This window comes from Ambystoma mexicanum, chromosome 6q (genome assembly GCF_040938575.1).
Source record: "Ambystoma mexicanum isolate Mex_15411 chromosome 6q, UKY_AmexF1_1, whole genome shotgun sequence".
NCBI classification, from domain to species: Eukaryota; Metazoa; Chordata; class Amphibia; order Caudata; family Ambystomatidae; genus Ambystoma; species Ambystoma mexicanum.
The window spans coordinates 1,639,764,881-1,639,792,802 of NC_090937.1; the positions used below are offsets into that span (position 1 = coordinate 1,639,764,881).

The 27,922-nt window shown below is 45.0% G+C and overlaps 1 protein-coding gene across 1 annotated transcript; it reads left to right on the forward strand.

The window, feature by feature from the left end:
• Positions 1-11,300: 11,300 nt before the first annotated feature.
• On the forward strand, positions 11,301-19,663 carry LOC138515406 (zinc finger protein 182-like). Its single transcript, XM_069630258.1, has 3 exons — positions 11,301-12,294; positions 12,365-12,705; positions 19,655-19,663. Exons 1-3 carry the CDS (start codon positions 11,301-11,303, stop codon positions 19,661-19,663), a joined length of 1,344 nt encoding a protein of 447 aa, XP_069486359.1.
• Positions 19,664-27,922: the final 8,259 nt, after the last annotated feature.

Here is a 27,922-nt window from a genome sequence, read left to right on the forward strand (position 1 = left end):
AGCCCTTTTTAATTTAACAATACGCCACAAAGAAAGCCTTATTTTTCATTTGATGGTCGACGCTTGCTCCCATCTGAGATTTAGGTTTAGGTTAGGCGTTTTTCCACATTGCATTTATAGTTCAATAAACAACCTTGAACTGTGATCACTTGTGTCTGTCTTTACTGTTGCCACCATGAGTTCCTTACAGTGGCAGGACTGTGAGAGTCAGATAGAAACAGAGACGTAGAAAAGTATTTGGAGACACTGGAACAAATACACGAGGGCCTGGGAAGGCCCATTGAAAGAACTGAAGGAGCTATTACAAGGAATATCAAGAGACTATTTGAATATATAGTGAATAGACTTGTGCTGAGAAGCATCCCAGGAGAATGGAGTCATTCTCCTGGTCTTTTGTTATGTATTGACAGTGGTACGGTCAGCTTAGACAAATTTTGACGAGGCAGACTATTAAGTTTGGACTTCACATCTGACGCCGAGCACCCTAGTTTTGTTAGGTAGGGACACACTCATGACACCCCTTTGTGAAGTGTCCCCAAATGCCGTCTGCAAAGCAGTGTGCTTGGCAGGGCAGCGCTCTCCCACACAGCTCACTGTGCCCCTTCCAATGCCCAACAAATCGGCTATCGTTTATACACGTTTCAGTGACGCAAATGACAATCTGGTCATTTCTCTGGCTACGTGTTGCAATACATACGTTTCCACTAGCAACATATTTCTCTCCCCTAGAGGCACTATGTCTATCTGTGTAGATGGATATTAGTCAACTGTGACATCTACATAAGGACAGGACAAGCATATCATGTTTTACCCATAGCATTAAGACGACTAATTTTGCAAAACCAAAACATGATTCTCCTCAGTCAGCCTTTCACCGAAAAGGCACATTCCCTCCCCCTTGCCTGCAGCTCAGCTGGGACAAGGCCATCTATCTGTACTAGGCCAGAGAGCTACTGGCAAAGACAATTGTTATCATTTCATCCCCACACTGTACATCAACAAATCTTTTCGCACAGTGAAACCCATTCAGAATGGAACAGAGAGAGCAGCTCTCTGTGTAGCTCATAGAAGCACTCTAGAAGCACTATACCACTATGACCAGTATACATAATTAAATACAAATGCATGGTTGTCAGCAAACATGGAACCATTATAGCTAAAGCAAAACCTATCGTGTAAAATGTGGCTTATTTCTCTAGTTAAATGCATGAACACATTGGAATCTATTCATCTCATGATAACAAACCAGAATAATTTCAAGTTTGACATGTACACTACGGTTCCGAACTGTTATTTTTCACTAAACAACTCTTAAAAGGGGCAAGTGTATCTGCCGCTGCGTTAAGTGCAAAGGACAGGATTGGCAGTAGCGTTTGCACAGCCATTGGAAATTAAGAGGCTCAGATCCTGATGAGAAACGGTGTGTCAACAGCGTTTCTGAATATACTGCCGGGGAGGAGGGAGAAAGGAACCCTCAAGCTGCACTGAAAAGGGCACCACAATATGGTCTGGCCAAATTACATGGAGCACAGAGAAAACAGAGGCAATAGCCGAAGGGGCAAAGATAAGATCGAGAGTATTGCCCATACGATGTGTAGGATACATGACCAATTGGGGTAGGCGAAGATCCAACATCATTGCCAAGAAATAAGTAACCCTATGGTAGTTGTACTTGTTCGATGTTTGATTGTCATATAATAAGTAATTGGAAATGAGGTAACTTTAAAATGACTATTAAAAAGAACAGCAAGGCCCTCACCAGGGTGAGATGCTACGCGATCACAGCGCAGGCTCTCATAGTTAGGGGGTAAACTTTTAATTGCTGATGGATCAGAATGTCCCGAAACCACGTCTCAGAGACAAACACGAGGTCAGGATGACAGTCCTCAAGAATGCTGTTTCAGTATTGGGCATGCGCAACCAAAGAGCAGGCCTTCACTGCAAAACAGTTCACGGAACGGCGGGCGCTGCTATCCAACGGGGCATTAAGCTCAGTTAGTCCGCACAGGAGATGGAGTTCGTACAGATTGAGGAATTAGTGACAACGGGGCAGGGCCCCCATGGCCCGGCCTGTGCACACCACACTATTTGCTTAGCACCATGACAGGGAGCAAGGTACACACCACTGACATATGATGCTTTGTTCTTTGTGTAGGTGACTCAGAGGGCGCTATCATGCCAGTTTACAGCTGCTTCTGAGAGCTTCCAAACACCAGAAACGAGTATCTAATCACTGGGACACAAATATTTTTAAAGCATCACACAGAGGGTTGTGTTTATCTGTGAGCCGTCTTGTTTTAGGTAGACTCTCTTTGATGTAAGTTAAGTTTCTCAATTGAAAGTGTTTGCAGATGAAGTTTGCACCCGCCCTGGCAACCTCTCCACAGCTTATCATGGCTAGAACAGGACTCATGCAACTATGAGGATTGAAAGAGCATTTCTGACCTTATTGAATCTAAAAATAATGAACATCAGGCAATCTTGTTAAACTTTCTCTAAAGAGTATCTGGACACACCAGCTATTTACCATTTATCTGAAGCCTCTATAAAATCAATTGGATGGAAATTTAACCCCCAAATATTGCATCACAATCAGGAAACCAATTTCCTCTCCTGATTAACCATTGACTGTTTCAATGGGGAAACACGTGTCGAGAGTTAAGGACATAGAAATTGAAGTTTAATAAGGATCTGTGCATGTCAACTGATTTGAAAATCATAAGGTGTAAAGTTAACACCAGACAGGATATCATTTGAGAGTTAAGGACAGAGAAATTGAAGTTTAATAAGCATTTGTGCATGTCAACTAATTTGAAAATCATAAGGTGTGAAGTTAACACCAGGCAGGATATGATTTGTTTGTTCTTTTTTAATTAAATTACGACAATAAAGAAGATTTCAGGAATACTACTAACATTGAACTGGACTCTTTTTCAAAACCACAATGTGGACCTAATTCCAATTAAACACTACTAATTGGAAGACTCACCTTGGAACACTTTAAAAACTAGGATGGCACATTGGAGTAACCTCTTCCCAATCCTTTATTTTCTCACAGTGTATCTGTGTAGCAGCCACGCAGCCTTTGGGAAGTACTCATGCTGACAACCTTGAGTATATCGTCAAAGTTACCTAACACAAGTTCTTTTCAAAATTAGCAAAAGCTGGTGCCAAGGGAGTACTTTGTTTGGCTGCAACCTTTTATTTTTCTGAAGTTTGCACTTACCCTAACGTTATTTTGCAAAAAACAAAATACACCATGTAATGAATCCAAACGATGGTAAATATCTATTTATTGCAATGGCAAGGCAAATACTCCATTATTTGTTTTATGCAAAATGTCTCCAGAGCTATGAACCGCCAATATGTTAACCGATATATCTCTACAGTACATTTTAATATGGAGACCCTTTAGCAAATTATTCCTCTAAGGACAAACTTTGAATATATGGCTTCCCTAAACCTAGTGGATGTCTTCCCACAAAATGGTTGGCTTCAGATGTCAGAGGACCAAGATTTTTAATTGCTTTACTTTCCTGACACGGCTCACAAGACAGTCATTAGGGGCATAAGGTGTGGCAGTTTCTGGTAATTATAGAGCAAGTGGTTAAGCAGTGTTATTAGTTGTGGGCTGAAAATTAAATGGAATTATTAAATGGCCTCACAAATGGATATTGATTGATATTGATGTTTTATTTGCATTGCGCTCGTACACAAGTGTTTCAGAGCCCAACAAGGTAAGGGAGGGGGACAGGGAAGAACAACAACAATGATCTTACAAGGCCCAGTGACATTGAGAGCGCGCATGTTCATGGGACAGGCAAAGGGGAAGTGCATGGGAGGGAGGGAGAAGTGGAAGGTGCTGAGCAAAGGAATACAGATAAATAATAGGAGGGAGGAAGAAGTGGAAAGTGCTGAGCAAAGGAATACAGATAAATAATAGGAGGGAGGAAGAAGTGGAAGGTGCTGAGCAAAGGAATACAGATAAATAATAGGAGGGAGGAAGAAGTGGAAAGTGCTGAGCAAAGGAATACAGATAAATAATAAATAAATAAATAAATAATAAAAAGCAACAAACAGTGGTAGTGCAGCCGGCAAGTGCTCGGTATAAGGCAACAGACAGGTTGAGTCTGATAAGTGCCGAGAGAAAAAGGGTGGGGGGACTGTATGGTTACAGATACAGACCCCAGTGCAAGGGATTGCCAGGAGGCAGTGCGGGTGGGTGGCAGGATGAGCAGGTACTTGGGCCTGAAAGTCAGAGGGTAAACCAGGTGAACGGTGCCAAGACAGAACAGATCAGCATGGGAGAGGAGGAGTGAAGGCAGAAGCATAGAGGAGGTTCTTGAGGTGCTACCGGAACCAGAGATGGTTCTCCTCAAGTGACAGGGAAGCTGTTCCAGAGGGAGGCCCCATGCGAAGACAGAGATCGACCCCCAGCTCGTTTCTTTGAAAAATGACTGACCCTGAGGGAGTTAGAGGTGGAGAAGTGAAGTGCTCGGGAGGGAAGGTATTTACGGAGGGACAGCAGGACCCAGGCCCCAGAAAGCCCTGTGGACAATGCAAAGGGGTTTGAATTTAATCCTTGCAACCACTGGGAGCCAGTGGAGAGATTTCAGGACTGGAGAGATACAATACCAGGACTTGCAACCAAGGACAAGTCTCACAGCCCTGTTCTGGATAAGTTGCAAAGGGTGGAGAGTTGAAGCAGCTAGATTTAGAAAGAGGCTGTGGCAATAATCCAACCTAGAGAGAACCAGGGCTCGTGAGACAGTAAGTTTCTTGGGGAAGGAGAGGAAAGGTAAAATACCTCTGAGGAGGTGCAGTAGGAAGTTTGACTTTTTAGAGACATCAGAGATATGGGCAGAGAAGGAAAGCGTGGCGTCAAAGATGACCCCGATGTTCATAGCCTCGCAAGGGGTGGTAGGAGGAGGGCCAAGGGAGGCCGGCCAGAGAGTGACAGGAAAGGAGGGGGAAGGTGTGCCGATGAGGAGGATATCAGTCTTGCTGGCATTCAGGCAGAGATCGTTGGCGGCACACCAATCCTGAATGGCAGATAGGCAATCAGAGATGAGAGTACGAGAGGAGCAGGCAGAGGGAAGCCTGAAAATGAGTTGAGTGTTGTTGGCATAACACTGAAAGTTGCAGCAGAAAATGGCAATTCGGTGGGCGAGAGTTGCCAAGCATTGGTTGAAGAGCCAGGGTGAGAGGTTAGACCCCTGGGGAACACCGCAGGTCGAAAGGGAAGTAGAGTAAAGGAAGGACCCAAGTTGGACCTGGGAGGGTCGATTGGAGAGGAAAGTGGTCAGCCAGGCCAGAGGCTGATCAGTGATACCCAGGTTGTCACAGAGATGGTTGAGCAGGATGGTTTGGTTGACCGTGTCAAAGGCCGAAGAGAGATTGAGTAGGATAAGGACAGAGGGGATGTTAGAGTCAAGGTTGGAGCGCAGATCCTCACGGATGTTCAGGAGAGCAGTTACCGTGCTTCTAGCAGCTCTAAAGCCAGACTGATGGGCGTGGGACAACCAACAGAATCGTAGTGAAGGTTAAGCTGAGAGATGTCCAGCTTTTCCAGGAGTTTACACCAAAAAGGAGTAATGGAGATTGGGTGATAGTTGGCCACCCAAGAAGGGTTAGCAGTGGATTTCTTAAGAAGAGGGTGCACAAGAGAGTGCTTCAGAGGGGAGGGGAAGGTTCCTGAGGCGAAGGAGAGGTTGCAGAAATCAGCTAGGGCAAGAGTGAGGGTGGCATTGTGGTCCTTGATGGTTTTGGAAGAACAGGGAGGAACCTGTTTCGACGAGACTTTCATAGATCGGTCTTGCTGGAGACCTCGTCGAGGGAGAAGAGAGGAAAGGAGGAGAAAGAGGGTGGGGGTGTGGCTGAAGGTCGGCCAGAGTTCACAGAAGGCGAGGGGAGGAGAGGGGGAGGGGACTAGATGGTGGACAGGATATCCTGGGTTTGGTTTTAGAGATGAAGTGAGAGGGTCGAGCAAAGGGCCTGGGAAGCAACAGGAGTGGTAGAGACTGCAGCAGGGTTGGCCAGCTCCTTGCAGATTTTATAGAGTTCAGCTGAGTTGTTAGATGCCGCAGAGACACAAGCTTGAATGTGGGCTCTCTTCTTGGTATGGACAGAGAGTCGGTATTGCCTTTGGAGCAGGCGGCATGCCTGTTTCTCAGGGAATAAACAGTAAGCCCTCCATTTCCTCTAAACCACCATACACTTACGTATAAGTGTAGCTAGGTAAGACTCATACCAAGAATTGCACTTGGCTTTAGGCTCCAAGTGGAACCTCATGACAGGGGCAAGAACATCAAGGGTATCGGAAATAGAGGAGTAGAGAATAGACAAGGGCTGTGTAAGGATGTGAGTTAGCCAGAGTTGGAGGGGGGGGAGGTGGCAGCGAAAGCCTCAACTGACACACACTTCATGGGACGGATGTCCGAGAAGGTAGGTGGCAGTTTTGGGCTAGGCTTGGCCTGGGGGTAGAGAGGAAGAGATGAGAAGAGAGGAGGGAGTGATCGCTCCAGGAGAGAGGAGTGGCCAGAGGGGTGGAGAGGGGGAGGTCAGTGGAGATCAAGACATCAAGTGTATGCCTGGCAGAGTGAGTCGGCCCAGAGGGGAGGATAGAAAGGGAGAGGGAATCACAGAGTCTAGATGGATATTGAGGTCATCAAGAAGTAGGAGTTGATAGGAGGGAGGAGGGAAATTAGGTGATCTGACCAGGAGGCCTGTAGCCACGGTAAGAGAGTGGACTTGGAGAGAGAGAAAGCCTGCAAACAAGGCATTTGAAAGAGGAGTATGTTCGCGTGGCAATGGTAGAGGCAGGAATCCCCTCGGAATGATCAGGGTTACACCCCCACCGGACCAGGTGGGTCTGTGTGCGAAGAGGAGCTTGTAGCCATCCGGGAGGAAACAGTCTTGTGACAGAGCTGGCCGTGAACCATGTCTCAGTAAGACCGAGGTAATCGAGGTCAAGTTCTTCCAAGAGGTGTCAGATGTCAGAGGAGTGTCTGACAGTGGAGGGAGAATTGAGAGTGGCAAGATGAAGAAGGTCGCCTATCAAAGAGGAGGAGATTGGCCTGAGGGCCTTTGACCTGGACGGTGACATTAAAGTAGACATTAATGATGACTTTAGAGGAGTCAAAGGGAGCCATGAGAGCTTCCCAGTGGGTGCCACCATTAATGGGAGAGGAGGAGACAGGACAGAGCACAGAGATCATATGAAGAGTCCATAGATCTGAGAAGGAATGACAAAGAGGATGTCAGTGAGGGTCTGTCTTGAGGAAGCGTTGGAATTTGTGTCGGCAATGGGGAGACCAGGATTGGAGGCCAAGATATCCTTTTGAACTTCCTCCTACCAGACTTATTTAGAAGGGAGGGATAGTCAATGGAGAAGCAGTTGGAGAAGATTGGAGAAACAGAAAGCGCCATGGGTACGGTAGCGAGAGAAAGGGGGGAAGAAGCAGGGGGCTGGTTGGGTGGGTGGGAGTGGAAAAAAGGAGAACAGAGAAGTTACTGTTCTCCTTTCTTTCCACTCCTAATGTGAAGGAAAGCGGGATTCCATTTTAAGATTGGACCGCATCATGCTAAAATTCAAGCATGATGTGGCCCTTGTTGTGAGTGGATCCCGGGATCCAATGAGGGAGGTTTAAGTTGTCCATAACCATGACTTGTTCAATCGGGTAATGTCACGGAAAGGTAACCCAAAAGTACATCTTTCACTGTTGAAAATACAGGCCAATCTTTTTTTTTAACTTTCTTCTGTATTGTGATTTGTTACAATTTAAGGGTTGTAGTCTTTCTGTAACAATGATTCAGTTATAAACAAAAGGTCACGGTTCACCAAATCTACAGCCATTTCACCAAATCTATGGGTATTTCACCCCCCACCAACACAGGCCTTGGCAGGCAGTTGTTATTGTCACAGATGGCCTGAGGCATACCCAAACTTCATAGATTGAAGGGTGTTTATTCTCAATGTCTCAATTCAAACTGATGATGGCAGAAGGCTGGACTGTTGCCCACTAAAGGCTGTCCCTCTCTAGTCTCTCGTGGGTATCCCACCTCCCTAGCACAGATTCTCCCACTAGCAATCAGTAACACTCACTATCTAATGTTATAACTCTAATGAGGGCCTAAGTACCTTAGCCTTTAATGAGGTCCTAAAGGCCTTAGCCTTTTCTGTCTCACTCCATCTAGGGTTCTTCTAAATAGAATCCTATCCTGACAAGCCCCAGGATAAGTTGTGACTCCAACATACACCCTCTCACTCACAACTAAACTCTTCGAATCAGGTACCACTTTCTCTTCTCTCACAACTAGCAACTCACCTGGAACAGTTGCCAACACAATCTCCTAATCGCTCTTCTCCACCGTCTTTCCTCTGTCTGATCTCTTGGTTCACCTCTGCTCCACCTGACCTCACCCATACCTCTCATCTTGTTCTTCGCAGAGTTTTTATACCCCTACCGTCTCTTTTCTTTATTGTACTCCCTTTCTCAATGGGTTCCTCGATCATCTGATAAGTATGGTCAATCTCAGTTGCTGGATTGCCCCAGGGTTGTGCCACAGCAGTGGGAGATTTTAAAAACCCTTAGAAGCCTTACCCCCTTCTAGTGTGTTGCATTTAATGCAGTCTCTTCAATACAAATCCTATGTTGTCTGCTGCCAACATGGAGATGCGATGGAAAGAGATTTTCTGGCGATATACCTTTCCAGACCCACAATAATGTTTCTCTTGCGTTTGTGTAACCAACTGCTGCATTCCATAGAGTATGGCGAGTCCACTCTTTTTCATTGCCTTCTAGGATGGGTGGTCTTGCGTAAACACAAAGAGAATTGTGCCCAGAATAGGATACAGACAGTGGTACCTGGTGCAAACATCTTTCCACATATATGGCGGCAAAGACTGTAACCCTCTGAACTCCCTCACCCTGCCACTGGGGCATCTTTGGATGGCTGTGGTGAAAAACCAGGTGGGGATCCTTCCCTTAACCCTTCTCATTATTTAGCCACCCTTTTGCCATGGATAAGGATTCCACCCTCGTTCCCAGGGGACACTGGTGGAGAGCCTTTTAGAGCTGGCTAACCAATTGTCATAGAACCAAGTTCTGCTCTGGTATACCTTGAGGCACAACCCACCCCTTTGGGTCTCCAGATACCAACAACTCTTGAAGAACTTCTCCAAATGGTAAAGTTGTCTGCTGCCCTCCTACTTTTTCACACTACTGAATTGCGACTTCCGAGTTGCCGATAGTTGATACCGAGCAATTTAGTACTTTGAGTCCATGTTATTACTCATGGGCTCAGCCAACTCTGGAGTATTTCCCTCAATGTTCTTTTATTGGTCAGGCACCACTACCTCCAGCAACTCCTTGCTATATAATCAGATGACTTATCGTTTGACAGTCTTTAAGTTGAGTAGTTTCTTGGAGACTGAGTCTTCTGCATTTCAATAAATTGAGCTGACGGAATCCCTCTGCAACTACGCTCAGGAAATTCCCTGGGATACCTTTCAGGGTGGCCCGCCCATATTGTGTGCCCACCTCCACTCATAAGTGAGTTTGGGGAGTTCTCTCAATTTTTCACAGCCCTCAGGAGGGAGAATACAGTGAAATTCAGTCAGAGAGATAGTGGGGGTGCCAAGACCATGGACGGCTTTATAGAGTAGCAGAAACATTAGCATGGCGGTGGCAGCTAGACGGGGAGAAGGATGTGGGTAGGTTTACATTGGTGTGTATCACAAGTTTCAAGACTTAGTTGAGGGGAGGAAAGAGTACAGGGGTAGTCCAACAACTCAGCCTGCACAGTATTCTAGTTTTCCGATCACAAAACCAGGAATAAGTGTTTAATTTCAGTATATCGTGAGTTGTGGGGTGATTGTTCTAATATTAAGGAGGGTGAAGAGAAAGATGGCTTCTGTCTTTAAGAAAATGAATATGAGTTAATGTATAGCCTTCCAGTGGTGGATGGAGGTTAGCAGTATTTTATGTATTCAGTAATTTCAGGTGTGAAGGAGGGGAAGGAGTATTGTCAGCGAAGATGTGACAGTTAAAGCCAAACGAGGAAATGAGATTTCCAAGAGAGGAGATGTAGAGGGTAGAGAGAGTGGCCCTGTGACACATCTGTGAGCGATGGCTGCTTGGAGTGGTATTGGTGAGGAGGTGCTAGGGTCACATGTGACGGTAAAGGAGCAGTCAGAGTGATAGTAGGACTTCCAGTGTCGTGGAGGCCAAAGAGGGAGGGATGATCTACAGTGTCTACTACAGCAGAACGGTCTAGAAAATAAGAAAGTGCAGAGCCAAGAGTGGTAGGCAGTAGTAAGGGAATTGGAGACATGGATGAGAGCAGTCTCAGTGGGGTGTTCGGACCACTATCCAGAGCTGAGAGCAAATGAGTGTACCTCTACATAAATCACCTTGTGGATAAAGATAACTCTCTTGAGGATTTCAGAGGGGCAGGGAAAGGCTGAAACAGATCTATAAAATGACAAGCTGTTGGGGTCAGCACATGGTTTCTTTCGGAGTGGTATGTCGCTGGCTATTATGGAACAGACTAGTAAGGTACTAGTTGAGAGAGTTGAACATGGTCGAGAGTTGAGCAGAGGTGACAGGTGCAAGTCCCTTAACAATTTCCTGTAATGGGTGACTTGGTGGCAGGATGGGTTGATAAATATTGCATACTCAAAGTATAAAAGAAACACAATATTCCAGATGCTTATCCTATCTGTTATGTCAATCCCACTCTTAAGAATGTTTGTCTTCAATAAATGGACCTTCAAAGCTACTAACTAGCACATCCAAGCTATCTTAATTAGAGCCTGTCTGCCTGTTAAATGTTATGCCTGTGATACTGATCATGTAGACATTTCTCATGTGAATATCCTTTTACTTCAATAGGTGATGGATGCCCAGAAAAATGCAACAACAGTTATTGTTATGTTATCTGATGGACTAATATTTCCTTGATAGAATACAAAATATCTACACATCTTCGAAAGCTACAAATCTAAGAACTAGTTGTCATTTCAAAGTATTGAGCAACTGGGATTGGAGGAGTCTACTGCATATCGGATGGTTTGCAGCCAAAAACCTGCTTGATAACAGCCAGCATCCTTCAATATACAGCTAGAGTGGATATATAGACTCGCAGAATAATCATGGGAACAAAATGTTCTAGGTTATATAATAAAAGCCTATCATGTATTCCTGATCAAACACATGTGCCCTACTGTACATAGTCTGAATATAATGAATATAATGTTATTTTATTTAATGGGTTTTGTTAATCACCTATCACTAAAAATGGACAAAAAACAGTATCCATCCACTGAGCATGCTAAAACCTTCTGTAGGAACAAAAGTCATGTTTGTCAACTGGATGAGAAACATGATGTGTGCTCTGAATGTGGAAAAAGATTCAGTGTGAAGGGAAATCTTATTAGCCACCAGAGAATACATAGAGGTGAGAAGCCACATCAGTGCACTGAATGTGGGAAAAGGTTCAGTCGGGCGGCAGTGCTTATTCATCACCAGAGAACACATGCAGGTGAGAAACCTCATATGTGTTCTGAATGCGGGAAAAGCTTCATTCAGAAGGAAGCTCTGATTTTTCATCTAATGACGCATACAGGTGAGAAACCTCATATATGTTCTGAATGTGGGAAAAGGTACACTCGAAAGACAAATCTTATTTATCACCAGAGAACGCATACAGGTGGGAAACCTCATGTGTTTTCTGAATGTGGAAAAAGCTTCATTCGGAAGGAAACTCTTATAATGTATCAAACTACACATACAGGTGGGAAACCTCATCAATGCACTGAATGTGGGAAAAGGTTTAGTCAGGTGGGAAATCTTAGTCTACACCAGAGAACACATACAGGTAGGAAACCTCATCAGTGCACACAATGCAGGAAGAGGTTCACTCGAAAGGAAAGTCTTTTTTACCACCAGAGAACACATACAGGAGAAAAACCTCATCAGTGCACTGAATGTGGGAAAAGGTTTAGGGGCAAAGCAAATCTAATCACGCATCTAGCAACACATATAGGTGGGCAACCTCATCAATGCACCGAATGTGGGAAAAGATTCCGTCAGGCGGGAGCTTTTATTCATCACCAGAGAACACACAAAGGTGAAAAACCTCACATGTGTTCAGAATGCGAGAAAAAGTTCAGTCGGGAAGGAAGACTTATCCAGCACATGAAAACACATACTGGCGAGAAACCTCATCAGTGTACTGAATGCGAGAAAACATTAATTTGGAAGGCAAGTCTTATTTACCACCAGAGAACACATATAGATGTAAAGGCTTATCCATGCAGAGAATGCAGGAAAATCTTTAGTCTTTTGCCACCTGAGAATACATACAGGTGAGAAACCTTATAAGTGCACTGAATGTGTAAAAAGCTTTAGGGTGATGGGAAGTCTTATTTCTCACCTGAGGACACATACAGGTGAGAAACCATATCGATGTACTGAATATGAGAAAAGGTTCACTCAGAAGGTAACTCTTATTACCCACCAGAGAACACATACAGGAGTTAAACCATATCCGTGCACTGAATGTGGAAAAAGGTTCATTTGGAAGGGAAGTCTTACTTGCCACCTGAGAACACATATAGGCGTGAAGTCTTATGCATGCACTGAATGCAAAAATGTTTTAGTGAGAAAGGAAGTCTTATTAACCACCAGAGAAGACATACGGGTGAGAAACCTTATCAATGTTCTGAATGTGGGAAAAGGTTTAGTCAGAAGGGGGGGCTTCATTAGCACCAGAAAACACATAAAGGTGAGAAACCTTAACTGACCATTTAAAAAAAACTTCAAATGAGGAGTGAGTTGTGTATGAGATTGTCATGGTTAGTGGCACAAACCTTGGGGGGCATATCTCCACCGCTCTTCCAACGTTCCATTGGTGTCTAAAGCCATGTATATTGCACAGAGAGCCTTTTACAAGGAATTACTTATTATAACTGGAAAAAGCGCCAGTGTTTGAAATGCATATATCCCGAAATATTACAATGGGAGACCACTTTCCACTAAATTATCAGTCACTTATGTATTTGGTGCAGGAGAACATGTACTTGGGAGAAACGTTAGGAGGGCAGTTCATGTTGCAGGAGATTCTTCTAGATTCTTGTAGACCTCCCTGCTGCCTTTGAACATCCTCTCCTTCTACACAGAGTTTGAGGTATGATTCAGGGACACAGCCTACTCCTAATTACTAGTCTTAACAGCTGATAGAACATATTCCATTATGTTTCCTCCTTTTGTATTGAAGCCCCTGCCTACAGGATGCAGCATGCCCCACGGATGCTCCTTTTTCCCTATCCTTTTTTAAGTTATAGTCTGCCGCTAACCAGAGCCATTGACTCATATGCTTTCAGATTCTAATCTTGTGCTCATGACGCGCTGATCCTGCTACACTTAGTTGGGAGTGCAGCGGAGGTGTTGCTGATTTTCCATAGCTGTTATCAAGAGTGCCATCATGCTGCCTAAAGCTGATCTCTGACCAACAGAGTTATTGCTGGTGGAGCTCTCTATGTCCACCAATATACCCAGGTATCAGAATTGTGCTCTCACTTAGCCCTCAAGAAAAAACTGTAGTTGGCAGCTGTTTTTTCTGCCTTTTTTTCTGCCTTAAGATTTTGCTGAAAAATCACTTTCATATCCCCTTCATGTTATACATCAATGTTTAGAGGCCTAGCATTGTCGGGCTTCTATCGCTATCTTCATGTGGCACCTAACGTGGCAGCCTCCATTCTCTCAAGGGCTAGGCAATTTTACCATATCTATCTGGTTCATCCCCCCCTATGCCGTTGCTGACTATGATCGCACAGATTACGGTTAAGGTGTTTTTATGGCCAAGGACCTCTTGGCCATAATGCCTTCACAGTACCCATAGGCCTAGTTCCTCCCTCAAGATTTGGGTGCGCCATTACTAAAAGCTTTATACAGAATGGTGAAGCTCAGTGTATCTGAAAGGCGGGCGTGCCTTACCCCAGGCCATCTTGCCTCCAGACACTTGCTGAAGACCCATCTCTTTTCTCGTTTGTCTTTTCTTTTGCACGTTTCTCTTAGGTTTTCATATCCATATGCTGTTTTCTGTAAGAACACATTAGAACGAGTACACTAGGAAAAAGATATAAAAAAGAAGGCAGCTGTTAATACTTTTGATCCCTAAAAACAGGCAGCTACTCCCAGCTGAAAAGGTGGAACTAGTCCACACATAGAAGCTTCCCACGCACCTACCCACAGAGCTCCAAGGATATGTTCAGATCACAGGTACTGGCAGTGCAGGAAGGAGTAATACAATGGAGACCTCTTGATCTAAAGAGGAATTGTTAGGTTGCAATCCATATTTTCGTTAACGTGACCTACTAGGTGGAAAGAATGTCTTCTTGTTTTGTACTATATACTCCAAACTGCTGCGTTCATCAAGGGGGGAACCATGAACTGGATATTTCATAAACAAGGAATCTCCACAAATTGCTGCACAAGAAAAACACGGCCCACGGAATATCCAAGACGCACTTTCTGTCACACAATGTGTTGGTGTGTTGAACATAGCAGATGCTGATGGGTTTCAAATGCATAATGTTAATGTTTATTATTAGGTTCATATAGCGGTTCAATCATTATCCGTAAATGTGCTTTTAAATATATTTTGTGAGTACAGGAAGATGAGCAAATGGAACAAACAAAAATTAATTTACTCTGAAGAAATATAATTCCTGCAAATTTGTTAATCAAAAGTGTTCCTTCTGGATTAAATGAAATAGTTGTATAGTTAATAATATCAAGGCAGTACTATATGAATTCCGAGCAAGAACAGTGGACTAAATGCTGGACAGTTTCTGAAAACTGAATTAAATGAATGAATTGCTGATGAAAATAATATTGAACGTCAGACGATATCTGCCACCATGTGTTAACATTAAAAAACATAATTTCTCACGAGTCATTCTGTTTGTGCATTAGATCTATTGCTAGCGTCTGCCTTTGGTTAATTTCAAACAGCTTCCAGGAGCATGACCTGTTTGTAAACCTGTTGCCCCTCGCTCCCGATCTCAGTATTACATTGGAAGGAGTGCGATTTTGACCGTGTTTATTTGATTTATTTTACTACATTGATTTATTTCTTTCTTTGATTACTGATTTAAGCACTCTGCTCAATTGTTTTATTGGTCTGATAGCAACGCCACCAAAATGACCCGGACAAGGGTAAAGAGGAAAGGTGGGGCCCGATAAGAGGATTAGCCTCGAGAGACAGAGGCTGTAGGATATACAAGTTGATCTTGAATAGGAAAACTCTACATCATTGGTTAACGATTTGCCTGGCACGTCGACCCGGCGACAGGTCCCCTTGGAGAAATTTCCCAAATATATTATGAATGAGAAATGTTGGCCAAAGCTGATCGAGGTCGAATCATGAACATTAATTGCACCAGTGATCAAAATGTTTAAATACATTCATCAGGTATTAGGGGAGTGTACACCTAGTCATTGTAAAAAAGCTTATTGTGGATCATTTAGCATATAGGTATAAATATAATCACGAATATTGAATGTTTTAGTGGAATATTTCATGCAGGGTTTCTTTTAGCAAACTTTCTTTACTAACAATAATTTCTTACATTTTCAGTACATGTGTTGGTGGCCACCAACCTCGTAACCTGGCACCCAGACCATTAACTCTAAAACAATCACATAAACATCAGCTTAACAATAAAATAAAAGGAATACCTAAAACTACTATTATAACATAAATAGTCGACATTTGGGCTAAAAGATTATTAGCCTTGTTGAACAATTCATATCTTATCCACTGCGGCTTCTCCTATCCTCATCCTCTTAACGTTTGGCGGTTCCCCTCGATCATCAATACTCCGCTCGTCAGTATATTGAGAAGTTCTTCATTATGCTTGGCTTATAGTACTGCTCCCTATCTGTAGATCACACTCTAACAAATGTCATAAAGCTTCCAGTCTCTAGGGCTGTTCATTTTCCATTGCTAGAACCCACCACTGACCCATAATTGGACTCCCTTCTGTTTTCCAGAATTGAGCCAGTGTTAAACAAGCCATGTTCAACATGTTTGTAATCAAACTCACTGTCATAGCCCTCATAGCATACGCTCCATCTCCCACATTACCCAGAATAACCACCACTGGGTTCATGGGTAGCTGTCTGCCCATTACATCCTTAATATGCCCCAAAATTACATTCCAAAAGATTTGAGATTTACAAGTCCACCACATGTGTCCTCAAGGACCCCACTTCACCACATCCTCCCCAAAAGAGGGGACAGGCAAGGGGAGATACCTTATTGATTCTCTGAGGGGTAAGATACCATCATAAACACATTTTGCAATGTTTCTTTTATTGCCGTACATGTGGACGCCCTATGTGCTCTTTCCCAGATTTGTTCCCAATCCTCTTGTACGATAGATACCTGCAAATCTCTTTCCCATCTTCCCATATAAGGCTGTTTATCAGCAGGACTGTCACCGTCCAACAGCCTATATAGCTTTGAGTTCTTCCCCTTCTCAATCTCATCCCTCACTGATATCTCTAGCCCGGTTGGCACCCTGTACCCCATCTGTCGCACCAATCTGTTTGTAATCCTGTTTCGGATGTGGGTGTAGCAGAAACATTCCTGTTCCCCCAACTTGTATCACGTTTCATAATCCTCAAACGTCAAAGGACTACCTTCCTTGAAGAGATACATGAGTTGGGGGATCCCCTTATTTTCCCACCTGGCTAGATAAGTTCCATTCGTCCCTGGTGTGAAATATGGATTGTGACTGATTGGTGAAAAGGGTCCCAACCCCAGCTTCATGTTTCTTAGTCTTAAGGCTCTATACCAGTGGAGTAACAAGCATTCTGATCCAGACGTCCTCCAGCATGGCATGCAGTGCCCTCCAGGAAGGGACGTTTATGGAGGGGGATTGACTTAACGCCCTGTTCTAAATCCTTCCATCCTTTACTTCCCTGTGCTAATGACCACTCAAGCATTGGTGCGAGCTGTGCAGCTAAAGGATACCTCCTGATATCCGGGATATCCAGTCCCCCCAACAATGGGGCCTTTGTCAGAATCCTTTTAGCTAATCTCAGGCGTTTTCTGTTCCAGATAATTTTAATATTTCCCCCTGTAATCTCCTAACCATTGCCACCAGTAGTGTTACTGGGATTTGTGAGGAACCTGAGGGTATACTCGCCCCTTTCCCTGGCAAAGCTTCCACCCAGGTAGCCAGGGAAAGGCTAAAGCTATCGGATCCTGACCGTAGGGGTGTATATGCAAAGGAGGACTACCTGAGGGTAGCTAACTTGGGGAGAGAAGGTGAGGTACCCTTAGGTGAGACACTGTATCCCCCTTTTCCCTTTCATAATGAACCTTCCATTTCCCAAACCTTTGTAGGCTATTGGCATTCCCTTCCTATATTCTCAGTGAGTCACCTACTAACATCTTCCAGTTAAGTACTGGGATGAGGAAGAGGCAAAGCAAGATCAATGCATCCTTTTCCCATTGACTCGCACAATCGCCTACACCAGTTAGGTACTGGGACGAGGAGGAGGCAAGCAAGAGCAACGCAGAACTCCCAAACAGGTAATGAGCGGTCTAGTCTTTTTTGACTAATCAACCTGGTGGGAGGTTTAAAATTGACGTGAATGGAGAAGATGGCATCGGCTCGGGGACACCAGACATGGTAGATGGGGGAGGGGAGGAGTGGGACAGAAGCAAGCGGTTAGTTAAAGAGAGCAGTTTTAAGGTTTTTTTTCTAAAGGCTGGGAGATAAGTTTCTGCTCTGAGGGCAGTGGGGAGTTCATTCTAGAGCTTTGGGGCTAAATATGGGAAGCCTATCCCTCCTGCTTTGACCCTGTTAATGCGCGGTACAGTGAGTTGGTTGGTATATCGTGTTATAGTAGGCCTGGTTGCGATGGATCTTTATAGTGTGTCTGAAAGATAGGGCAGTACTGTGAGGTTAATGCATTTATGTGTAGTTGTGAGAATTTTGAATGTGATACAGTCTTTGACTGGGAGCCAGTGAACAGTCTTTCTTACTTGTGAGATGTGGTCTCTTTTTGGAATGCTTAAGGCTGCTCTTAGTGAGTTATTTTGTGTGATTTGGAGTCTTTTTAAGTTTTTTATGGAGGTGCCGACTAGAAGCGGATTGTAGTAGTCAAGCTTAGCCCCTATGGTGGCTCTGGCTATTGAGAGACAGTTTTCCTTGGTTAAGAAGGGTTTAATGGCGTTAATGAGTTTAGTACTTAGGGCGGAGGCAGAAACAATAGCGCTGACTTGCTTGTTCATAGACAATGTAGCATCAATGTGGACCCCTAAAGTCTTAACAGAGGATAGGACTGGGATGATGCAGTTGTCGATGTTGAAGTTGGAGTAAAGACAGTGAATACCGATTTGAACAAAGGAAATGACTTTTGGAATACCAAATTAAAGGGAAGAAATTAAAGAGCAATTGTGAAACCGTTTAAAGACCCCATGAGAAATGGAAAAGGGACTTTTCGGAAAACAGCATTTTCTAAATCTATGGAGGAGCTTTGAGTTGTGAGAATGAACATTGGAAAAAGCCATATGTATGCATGAAAGCAGTAACAAATGAAAGGTGGAAAAGCAGTGGTACTGTGTAAACAAGGAACTGATGAAAAGTTTCAAGTAATGTGTATTTGTTGCGTGACCTTTAATGGGTGGACCGCGTGGTACAACAACTGCGCTCAGACCGAGGCCACATACCTATTGAAAAGACACTCAAATAACGACAGAGAAACCTGTGGTTGAATATAAAGGAGGTTTTGTGTTTCAAGTCAAGGAACCTTTGGTTTGTGAATCCTTTGAAATGCACCTTTGTGAAACCAGTGAAAAGTAATCAAATCAGAGGAACTGGAAGTTATTCCTGAGAACTGTGTTTGACCAAGTTGACAGACTTCAAAGCTGAAGCCCTTTGCATTGGGAAATGTCTTGAAACTTGGGGAAGAGAACTGCTTAGGAAGCCCAATGCTGGGAGAAGCTCTGAACAGGTATTGAACACTTATTATTCGATATTTAAACCATACACATTTTTCCAGGTATTACGTGAGGGCCAAGTTAGGTTTGGACACAGATAACACTTTTAATGTGGACATCCTGAACTAGACTTTCCTTCGTTTGTGTTCGGTAGGCAAAATTCCCCTTAGAATAGGGCAAGTTAGGCCTTTTTCCCAAACTTATTTTCATTTAATGAAAGTTTATAGCCAAAACGATGCATCTCTTGTCTGTGTCTATTTCATGATGCCTTAACAGATGGAATGCAACACATAGAGCACTCTTGGTAGTAGTGTCTTTTTTACTGCTGCAACCCTGACCAACTAGGACAACTCCTGCAGGTCCTCCCTCTTTAAAGCCTAGTTTGACACCTTATTTCCGGGATATTGGCTTTATAGAGACATGTGATGAGGACAGCTTTACGCCTATATAATCTATTGTCTAATTGTCCGAGCCCAAGGGCAATTTCCTAGCCTGTTCCTCCACTATGATGGGGTTTTCGTTTACATTAAGCCCCTTAGATTTCCCAAAATGTATCGTGAATCCCGACCCAAGTCAAAATCCTTACAACCTTTCAAATGGTAATCGTAAAGTTATTCATTGTGTCTTTTAGGAACAGTAAAACATCATTGGCATGAAGCGGGACCCCCCACTCTCTACACCCATGACTGCCTTGTCTCATCTAATCAAACAAGCTAAGGACTTCATGGCCACTGCAAAGACCAAGGGTGATAGCGGGCAACGCTGCCGGGTGCCTCTGGATATCGCCAAGGCGGGGGTGAGAACTCTTAACATGTATCCTTGTTGCAGTGATTCGAAAGTTAGCCAATACCATGTCTCAGAATCTAGGACCCAACCCAAAGACCTCTAGTGTATAGGACAGAAATCTCCAGTCCATACTGTTGAACGTGTGTCATCTGTTGCAATGATCATTTTCCCCAATCTATGAGATTTACCGCTCTGCCTATATTATCATGGGTAGATCTATCTGACTAAATCCCGCCTGATCTGGAGGTAGCACACCCGGGAGGGTCATCATCAATCACTAAAATCTTAGAATATAACTTTGCGCCCGTATTAAGGAGTGATAATGGGCAATAGCTTGAGCATTTGCTCGGGTCTTTTCCCGCTTTAAGTACAAATATTGTTGTCGACTGCGCCATATCCTATGATACTGTCCCTTTTTCTGAGATTGTATTGAATAACTTCATCAAAGGTTTCGTCAGAACTCCTTTATATATTTTATAGTAGGCATTAGTAAAACCGTCCAGGCCAGGGTTTTATCATGGGGTAAAGCATCTATTACCCTTTCAACTTCCTCCGAGCATAGGGTTCTCTCTAGTAGTTCTCGCTCTGCCGACAATATTTTAGGAAGCTTTGCCTCAAGAAGTAGATCTCTCTGGAGACCTAGAGCCAGATCATCCCCTCCCATTATCTTTCCATGGTATTCTTCCATAATGTTTACCTTAGCCTCTACATTCCATTGCAGTCTTCCCCGAACGTCTTTCAACTCTGCAATGTAGTTTCTCATTTTCTACTTACACAGTTTACCTGATAAGAAATGGTTTGTCTTATTACCTTGTATATAATATGACTATTTAATCTGCAACATCATCTGCGCCAACCGGTCAGCAAATGTGTCTCGAGGCGGGAGCGTGCTCTAGTCAGTGTCCTCATAGCCATCATGGTCCCCTTCTGCTTGTGTTCCTTTTCCGCTGTTGGCCTTACTCTTCCAGTTCTATCCTCAAACCCTCCCTAGCTCACATATAGGCTTCTGACTTCCCAATAAATGTTCCCCTAATTACAGCTTTACTTGTGTTGCCTATTAATCTCCAGTCAATCCCCCCCCCACCTCATTCTCCCTAAAATAGTTCTGGAGTGCCTCACGTATATGTGTCTGGATCGCGATATCGTACAGTTCTAACTCATTCAGGCGCCACGCTTTTCTATTCACCACTGGAGCGGTACGTGCCGGTTTTCTCACTATGACCGGGGTGTGATCCGAGAGCCACTTAATCCCATTATCAACCGGCAATACCGTTGGCACTAGTCTAGCAGAGATCCACATCATGTCAATTCTTGAATAGCCTCTGTGAACCGCCGAGAAGAATGTATAATCCTGGTCTTCTTGGTGGAAGAAGTGCCAGGTCTCAGTAAGCCCCAGTTCCCTGAAAAATCTCCTTAAATAACTCCTATTCCTTTGGCCGCTGCCGTTGGGGAGAGCGCTTTATCTGTTGCTGGGTTAGTTGTACAATTAAAATCCCCCCCATTACTACCAGGCCATCACAAAGCCCACTTAACTTTCCCAGCAAGTTATGCACATGTTGATCCTGATATTCATTTGGGGCATAAGCCGCTACCAAAGTGAACAATTACCCCTCCATCAGACGTTACATGATTAACATTCTACCCACTGGATCCCTATATATGTACCGTCTGCCAAGCTTTATTCCCCTACCAATTAGAACCACCACCCATCGTTTCTTCTCCTTGCTAGAAGCAAAATACTATATTGGGAATTCTTTATGTTTCAATCCAATCTCATCTCGTTTCAGTAGATGTGTCTCCTGAATGAACCCTATGGATGGTTTCTGTTCAATCTACGTTGAATCAAATGCCTTTTTGGAGGTGAGGGGAATTAAGACCCTGTACATTCAGGGTCACAAAGCCAAGGTCACCCATTAGGCTTCAGTGATGCTTTTGAGAACACAATGACTTCTTCCCATTGATCTTTCCTCTATGTCAACCAGAAATTAAACAAAAATCAAACAAACCCCCAAAATGGTTCCATACAACTCCCCCATGTGAAATATCTTCCAGAGTATTGGGGCAGTTTCTGTGTCCCGAGCACCTCTGAGCCCCCACGTTCACGTATACTCTTTGTGATCCATCCGCCAATCAGATGCTAGCTAACTACCCCAAAAATCCTCCAATTCAGAAAAGAAACTTGAAATTCACAATCATTTCGGAGCAAAACACCAGATTGGAAGCCACAAAACCTTCAATCACCGTTTTAGATTCAGCCAGCATAGAACAAAGAACTGAGACAATCCAAAGATGGATCAAGAATACACTAGATGCCATTGCACCAGAAAACCCATTCACCCCGTCACGAAAGACAACAATGGCAAGATGATTCACATCCCACCTCAGAGCAAGGAAAAAAATAACAGGAATTAAGGAAAAACTACAACCAACTGACCAAAATCACATACCAAGGGCAGATACGACTATACACACCTGAAGGAGACATACTACAACAAAGTTGATGACCTTGCATTTAAAAAACAAAAGCACAAACATCCTGCATGTCATCATTAAGAGCATGCCAGAAAACACCACCAACCACCCTAACCAGCCAATCAGGCAATACCAGAACCATCTAATAGAGTAAAAAACCTTCCACCAATCGCAACAGAATAATTCAACAGCCTGGTGAGCAAAAAAGGTACAGGGGCCTGCCCACAGATGTATACAAGACTATCCTTACCCAGAAAACACCTGCAGAATATTTCCTCAACCTCTTCAACAACTCACTAGCAACAGAAGCTGTGTCTTGATCCTTCAAATTGGCATACATCAAGCCACTCCTTAGAGATCCATAGAAACACAATAGACCTAACCAACTACCGACCAATCTCAAACATCCCATATCCAGCAGAGCTACTAGAAAACTGCCTACGAACATATTCTGGAACATGTAGAAAACAAATGGATGCTAGGCAAGGCGCAAGTAGGTTTCAGACCCATGAGATGAATGGAAACAGCATTACTATCGATATGGGACAATCGTAAAAACCAACGCAGACTCCAATGTCAAATCGGCACTAATACTACTTGATCTCAGTCAGTCAACAACTTTATTTTGACCATAAGGCCGTAAACATACAAACACATACAATTAAATAAATAAGTCCTTTCATATGATAAAGTAACGATTACAATGTCAGGCCCCACGGCCCAGCTATTGGGTAACAAGTGTGTGTCTCAATTAAGTTCTCCTCCAGTCTACAGTCAATCCAGAATTCACTGGCAACAGGGCCTGCCCCCCAAACTTTTTCCCAAGGGCACTATGTTGGCACGGATAATGCAGAATGCTGGGGCCTATTTTCAGAAACACAGTCATTATTATACTGGGAATAGCTGCTAATTCCAATCATACTCTTTGGCCATAGGCAACGTCTCGAGTTGGTGCCTATAATGCCATTGGCAACTCTCTGGTTTTAAAGTTCTATCTGCAGAAAATCAAAAGCCCTCTCTCCCTGGTAAGGCAGTCTGGTGTAATGTCTTTACGAAGGACAAATTGTCATCCACATGCTGCACGGAAGCAGTGCGTGCATTTGTGCTTTCCTGGTTTTCCTGTGATTTGGGGCCAGTTTGGGTACCTTGAGGAGAAATACTGTGCCCCCATATAAATCTGCTCCCCTTGATCATTTGCATACTTTGCCCAGGGCGTGATCTACACAGGCCCTGAGACAGTCACCATTCAGGGCAGGGTTTCTTGCTGCATGGCTAGTCTTACCGGTTGGCTTCTCAGCCGTTGGGTCAGAACTGGGCACCCAGTTACCGGCTATTAATGCACTTGCACTGCTTGGGTCCCTACTACAGTGGTAAAACATAGAGGCTGGGATGGTTTGAGACCTGGTGCACCTAGTTGGCCAGGGCACTATTGAAGTTGTTGGTCTCTTTGGTTGCACAAATGGACCCTGTCCCATTCTTGCTGGTACGCCTCTTATTGGTGGGAGCAACGCGGTTGTAGTGAAACATCTGCTCTATTGGTTTCAGAGCCCCTATAACTTCCTGCGGTCTAATCGATAGCCCTCTGTGTCTTCCCTTCTCCCGTGGACTTATACAAGAGCAAGAATCGGCCTATATAAGTCCGCTAACTTGGAAAAAACAAGGCTGCATTGGCATGCACTAGCCAAAGGTGCCCTATTGTTAACGGGGGTCAGTAGTATGCAAGGTGGGTGTACTGTATGGACTGGGTACACAAAGGGAACTAAGTTTCAACAGGGGATCGGGAGGGGGGCCACTCCCATCATGTAAGTCTGAATCGTTCTTATTAATATAGTACCCATGACCTCTAGCAACAATTCCTCACCACCCACCCCTAGCTCCTCCGTCACTCAGTTCTTCTTCAGAGACCTCTCCAAAACCCATGTCACCAAACTGATTAATAGTCTCAAACCCTCAAAATACGAAGGCAACATATGCCCTGCACACCTCGTCAATGACTGTGCTGCCATACTAACCCCCATCATCACAGCCATCATAAACACCTCCTTCGCTCAGAGTACTGTTTTAGCCTGCCTCAAAGAATCCTGGGTACACCTTCTCCTGAAAACAACATCCCTAGACCCAGCCATCCCCTAAAACTACAGGCCAATCACCACTGTGCCTGTCCTCCTAAAAATACTGGACAGAGCTCCCTACCTAAAAGTTGAGCAGTGCCTGGAGGACAATCGCATCCTAGGGATGCGTCAATCTGGTTTCTGTCCAAGGCACGGTACGGAATCTGTCTTGCTCGATCAAACAAATCAACGAGATTAGGGACGAAGGCAAGTCTGTACTGCTCCTCCTCCTAGACTTATCGGCAGCATTTTACCTGGTCAACCACCAGATCCTCTGCCACCACCTCACCACTCACGCTCATTTCTCACCTTCTGCCACTGCCTGGATAGCATCTATCTTGAATGGAAGAGTCATGAGGGTTTTCTCAGAGATCGCTAACGTCTCTCCCATCACCTGAGGTGTGTCACAAGGATCCTGCATCGCCCATCCACTTGGTGTTTACCAGGCCACTTTTACACACATTAGATTCACTCAGCATAGCTTACACTAACTATGCCGACGACACTCCAATCTTGATCCCGTTGTTACAGACTGCGTCATGAGGATGTTGCGTACCTGTTCGTCCGGTTGAGGATCTTGAAGATGATGCCAGGCTGTCAGGAGTCCTGCGGTGATGTGGTTGATGATGCGAGAAGCCAGCCCAGCTCCCGCCCGAATGGAACCGGGTTGGAGATGAACCAGCTCCCAACGCCACGAGTGTGCTCACCCCTGATTAGTGTGGTGTCAGGACAGTGCAAGCACTGACAGGGGGAGCCTTTCCAGATGACGATACTGAGTCCCAAGGAAGACTGGATCCGGAAGATGGAAGTCCCAAGGATCAGGACACAGTGGAAGTTGGTTGGAGGCTGGATCCGGCAGAGGAAGGTAGTGGGATTGCCCACAAGGTAGGCACAAAGGCAGAGGGAGGCAGAGCGGGCAGGCAGATAAGGTGCAAGAGCAAGAGCCAGCTAGTAAACACAGAAAGGGAACCACCCAACTCAGAAGCAGGGAAAAGGGAGCCCCAACCACAGGACAAGGAGAAGGGAAGACAGGACAAAACAACTTCAGGTTGTGCCAGGAGGGTACCAGGAACAAGAAGAACGGGAATCAGGTAACAGGTAAGGAAGGCACAAGGAACCGGCGAGGAAACACGATCCAATTCAAACCGCGTTGAGACGCGGTTTGAATGAATGGCTGGGCTCCTTAAATAGGACTACCAACACCTAGGAGGCTTGGAATGCAAGCCGTGCTGTCTCCCATGCGTTGGTTGGTTTGGAGAGAGGCGTGGACCGCAAGGTCCTCCAAACCGAGTGCCCCGTGCAGTGCGCATGCGCGGAGAATATGAAACGGCCGCCCGCGCATGCACAGACCAACATGCCCAAGAAACTCGGAAGCGCCCGAGGACCAGGACAACCCCGGAGCCCCCAAGCGAAAGCGCGGGTACATCCTCCAGGATGGGGCGCGCCGCTTCAAGTAAGTGGACCCCACTGCGGGCGGCGTGACACTATGCCCCCTCCCAGAAAGACCCGGGGCCCCAGGCTTCCAGGGACAACGAAGGAAAAAGTCACGAACAAGACGCGGCGCATGCACATGACAGCGCGGCTCCCAAGTGCGATCACAAGCAGGGTAACCCTTCCAACCAACAAGGAATTGGAGCACGCCCCGACGAATCCGTGAGTCACATATTTCCTGCACTTCAAACTCAGGGACCCCCCTTACTTGAATGGAGGATGGCCGAGGACTGGAACGCCCAAAGACATCCTTCACAAAGGGTTTCAAAAGGGAGACATGAAACACTGGATGCACTCACCAAGATTGGGGTAACACCAGTCGAAAAGCAACTGAGGACAAACATTTAGAAATCCTGAAAGGCCCATAGAATCGGGGTGCCAATTTGGTGGGCAGATTTCGTACTGGCAGGTTCTTAGAGGACAACCAAACCAAATCGCCCACCCAGAAATCCGGCTCCGTGGACCGACCCTTATCTGCCTGCTTTTTCATGTGCTCCCGTGCCTCAACCAGGGTACCCCGGGCCAGGTCGTGCTGCTTCTGGATGTCGAAAACCAATTGATCCGCAGAAGGAACAGCACTGGGCAGTGCTGGACTAAAAGGAACCAACTTGGGATGTAGTCCGGTAGAGCAAAAGAAAGGGCTGACACCAGTAGCAGTATGCGTTGCGTTGTTATAGGACACCTCAGCCAAATCAAGATTCTTCACCCAGTTGGATTGAGTAGCATTGGCATAACAGCGTAGGTACTGCTCAAGAGTTTGGTTAGTTCTCTCCGTCTTTCCATTTGTGTGCGGGTGATAACCAGAACTCAAGGCTCTGCGGATACCAAGATGATTGCACAATTGATGCCAAAATGAGGAGAGAAACTGCGAGCCACGATCAGAGATGATCTTCTCCGGTAATCCATGCAGTCGGTAGATGTTGTGTAGAAATGCCAGAGCCATCTGAGAGGAGGTAGGTATTTTAGAAAAAGGTATAAAGTGAGCATACTTCGTGAAACAGTCCATGACCACCATAATGCAAGTGTTGCCCTCAGAAGGCGGGAGCTCGACAATAAAGTCAGTGGCGATGGTGTGCCATGGGTAGGGCGGTGTTTCAGTAGGCTGAAGTAATCCCAAAGGTTTTCTCCTTGGCGTCTTAGTCTGAGCGCAGATTGGACAACTCTCCACATACCTCTTGATCTCCTTGGCCCAACCCGGCCACCAGAATTGTCTGGAAACCAGCTCCTGAGTGGTCTTGACGCCACGATGACCACCGACTTGTGAGGATGTCTAACCGAAGTGAACACGTCGGTATGTACAGACGTTTCAAAAAGAACAGAAGACCGGTGCGTCGCTTCAGAATGTCAGAATGTCGGCTCGATCTGGGTCCACCAGTGTTTCTTGTACTATTCTCTGCAGATGAGGAGAAATCGTCAAAAGAAAATGCTTAGGAGAAATCAATGGAGTGTTCAAACTGCATTCCTTCTCTTCCTTCTCCAGAGAGCGCGATAAGGCATCAGCCTTCAGGTTCTGAGAGCTGGGGATGTAAGAAATGTTGAAGTCGTAGTGAGAAAAGAAAAAGGCCCACCTGGCCTGGCGAGTGGTGCGACACTGCAAGGATCGTAAAAACTGCAGGTTGCGATGATCAGTACGGACCTCTACAGAAAAACGACCACCCAGCAAATGGTGCCTCCACTCCTCAAACGCAGTCTTGGTGGCCAAGAGTTCCTTCTCTATGACTGCATAGTTCTGTTCACCCGGAGCAAGCTTTCGTGAGAAATAGGCCACCGGGTGTTCTTCGTCAGATATGGGATGCTTCTGTAAGAGAACAGCGCCAACAGCGAAGTTGGAAGCATCAGCCTCAACGATGTAGGGCATCTCGTCGTTAGGATGACGTAAGACAGGAGCTGTACTGAATGCCGTCTTCAAACGGTTGAAGGCTGCTGACGCCTCTGAATCCCAAAGGAACGTAATCTTAACGCTGGTCAAAAGTGTCAACGGGGCCGTGACACGAGAAAATTGAGGAATGAAGCGCCGATAAAAATTGGCGAATCCCAAG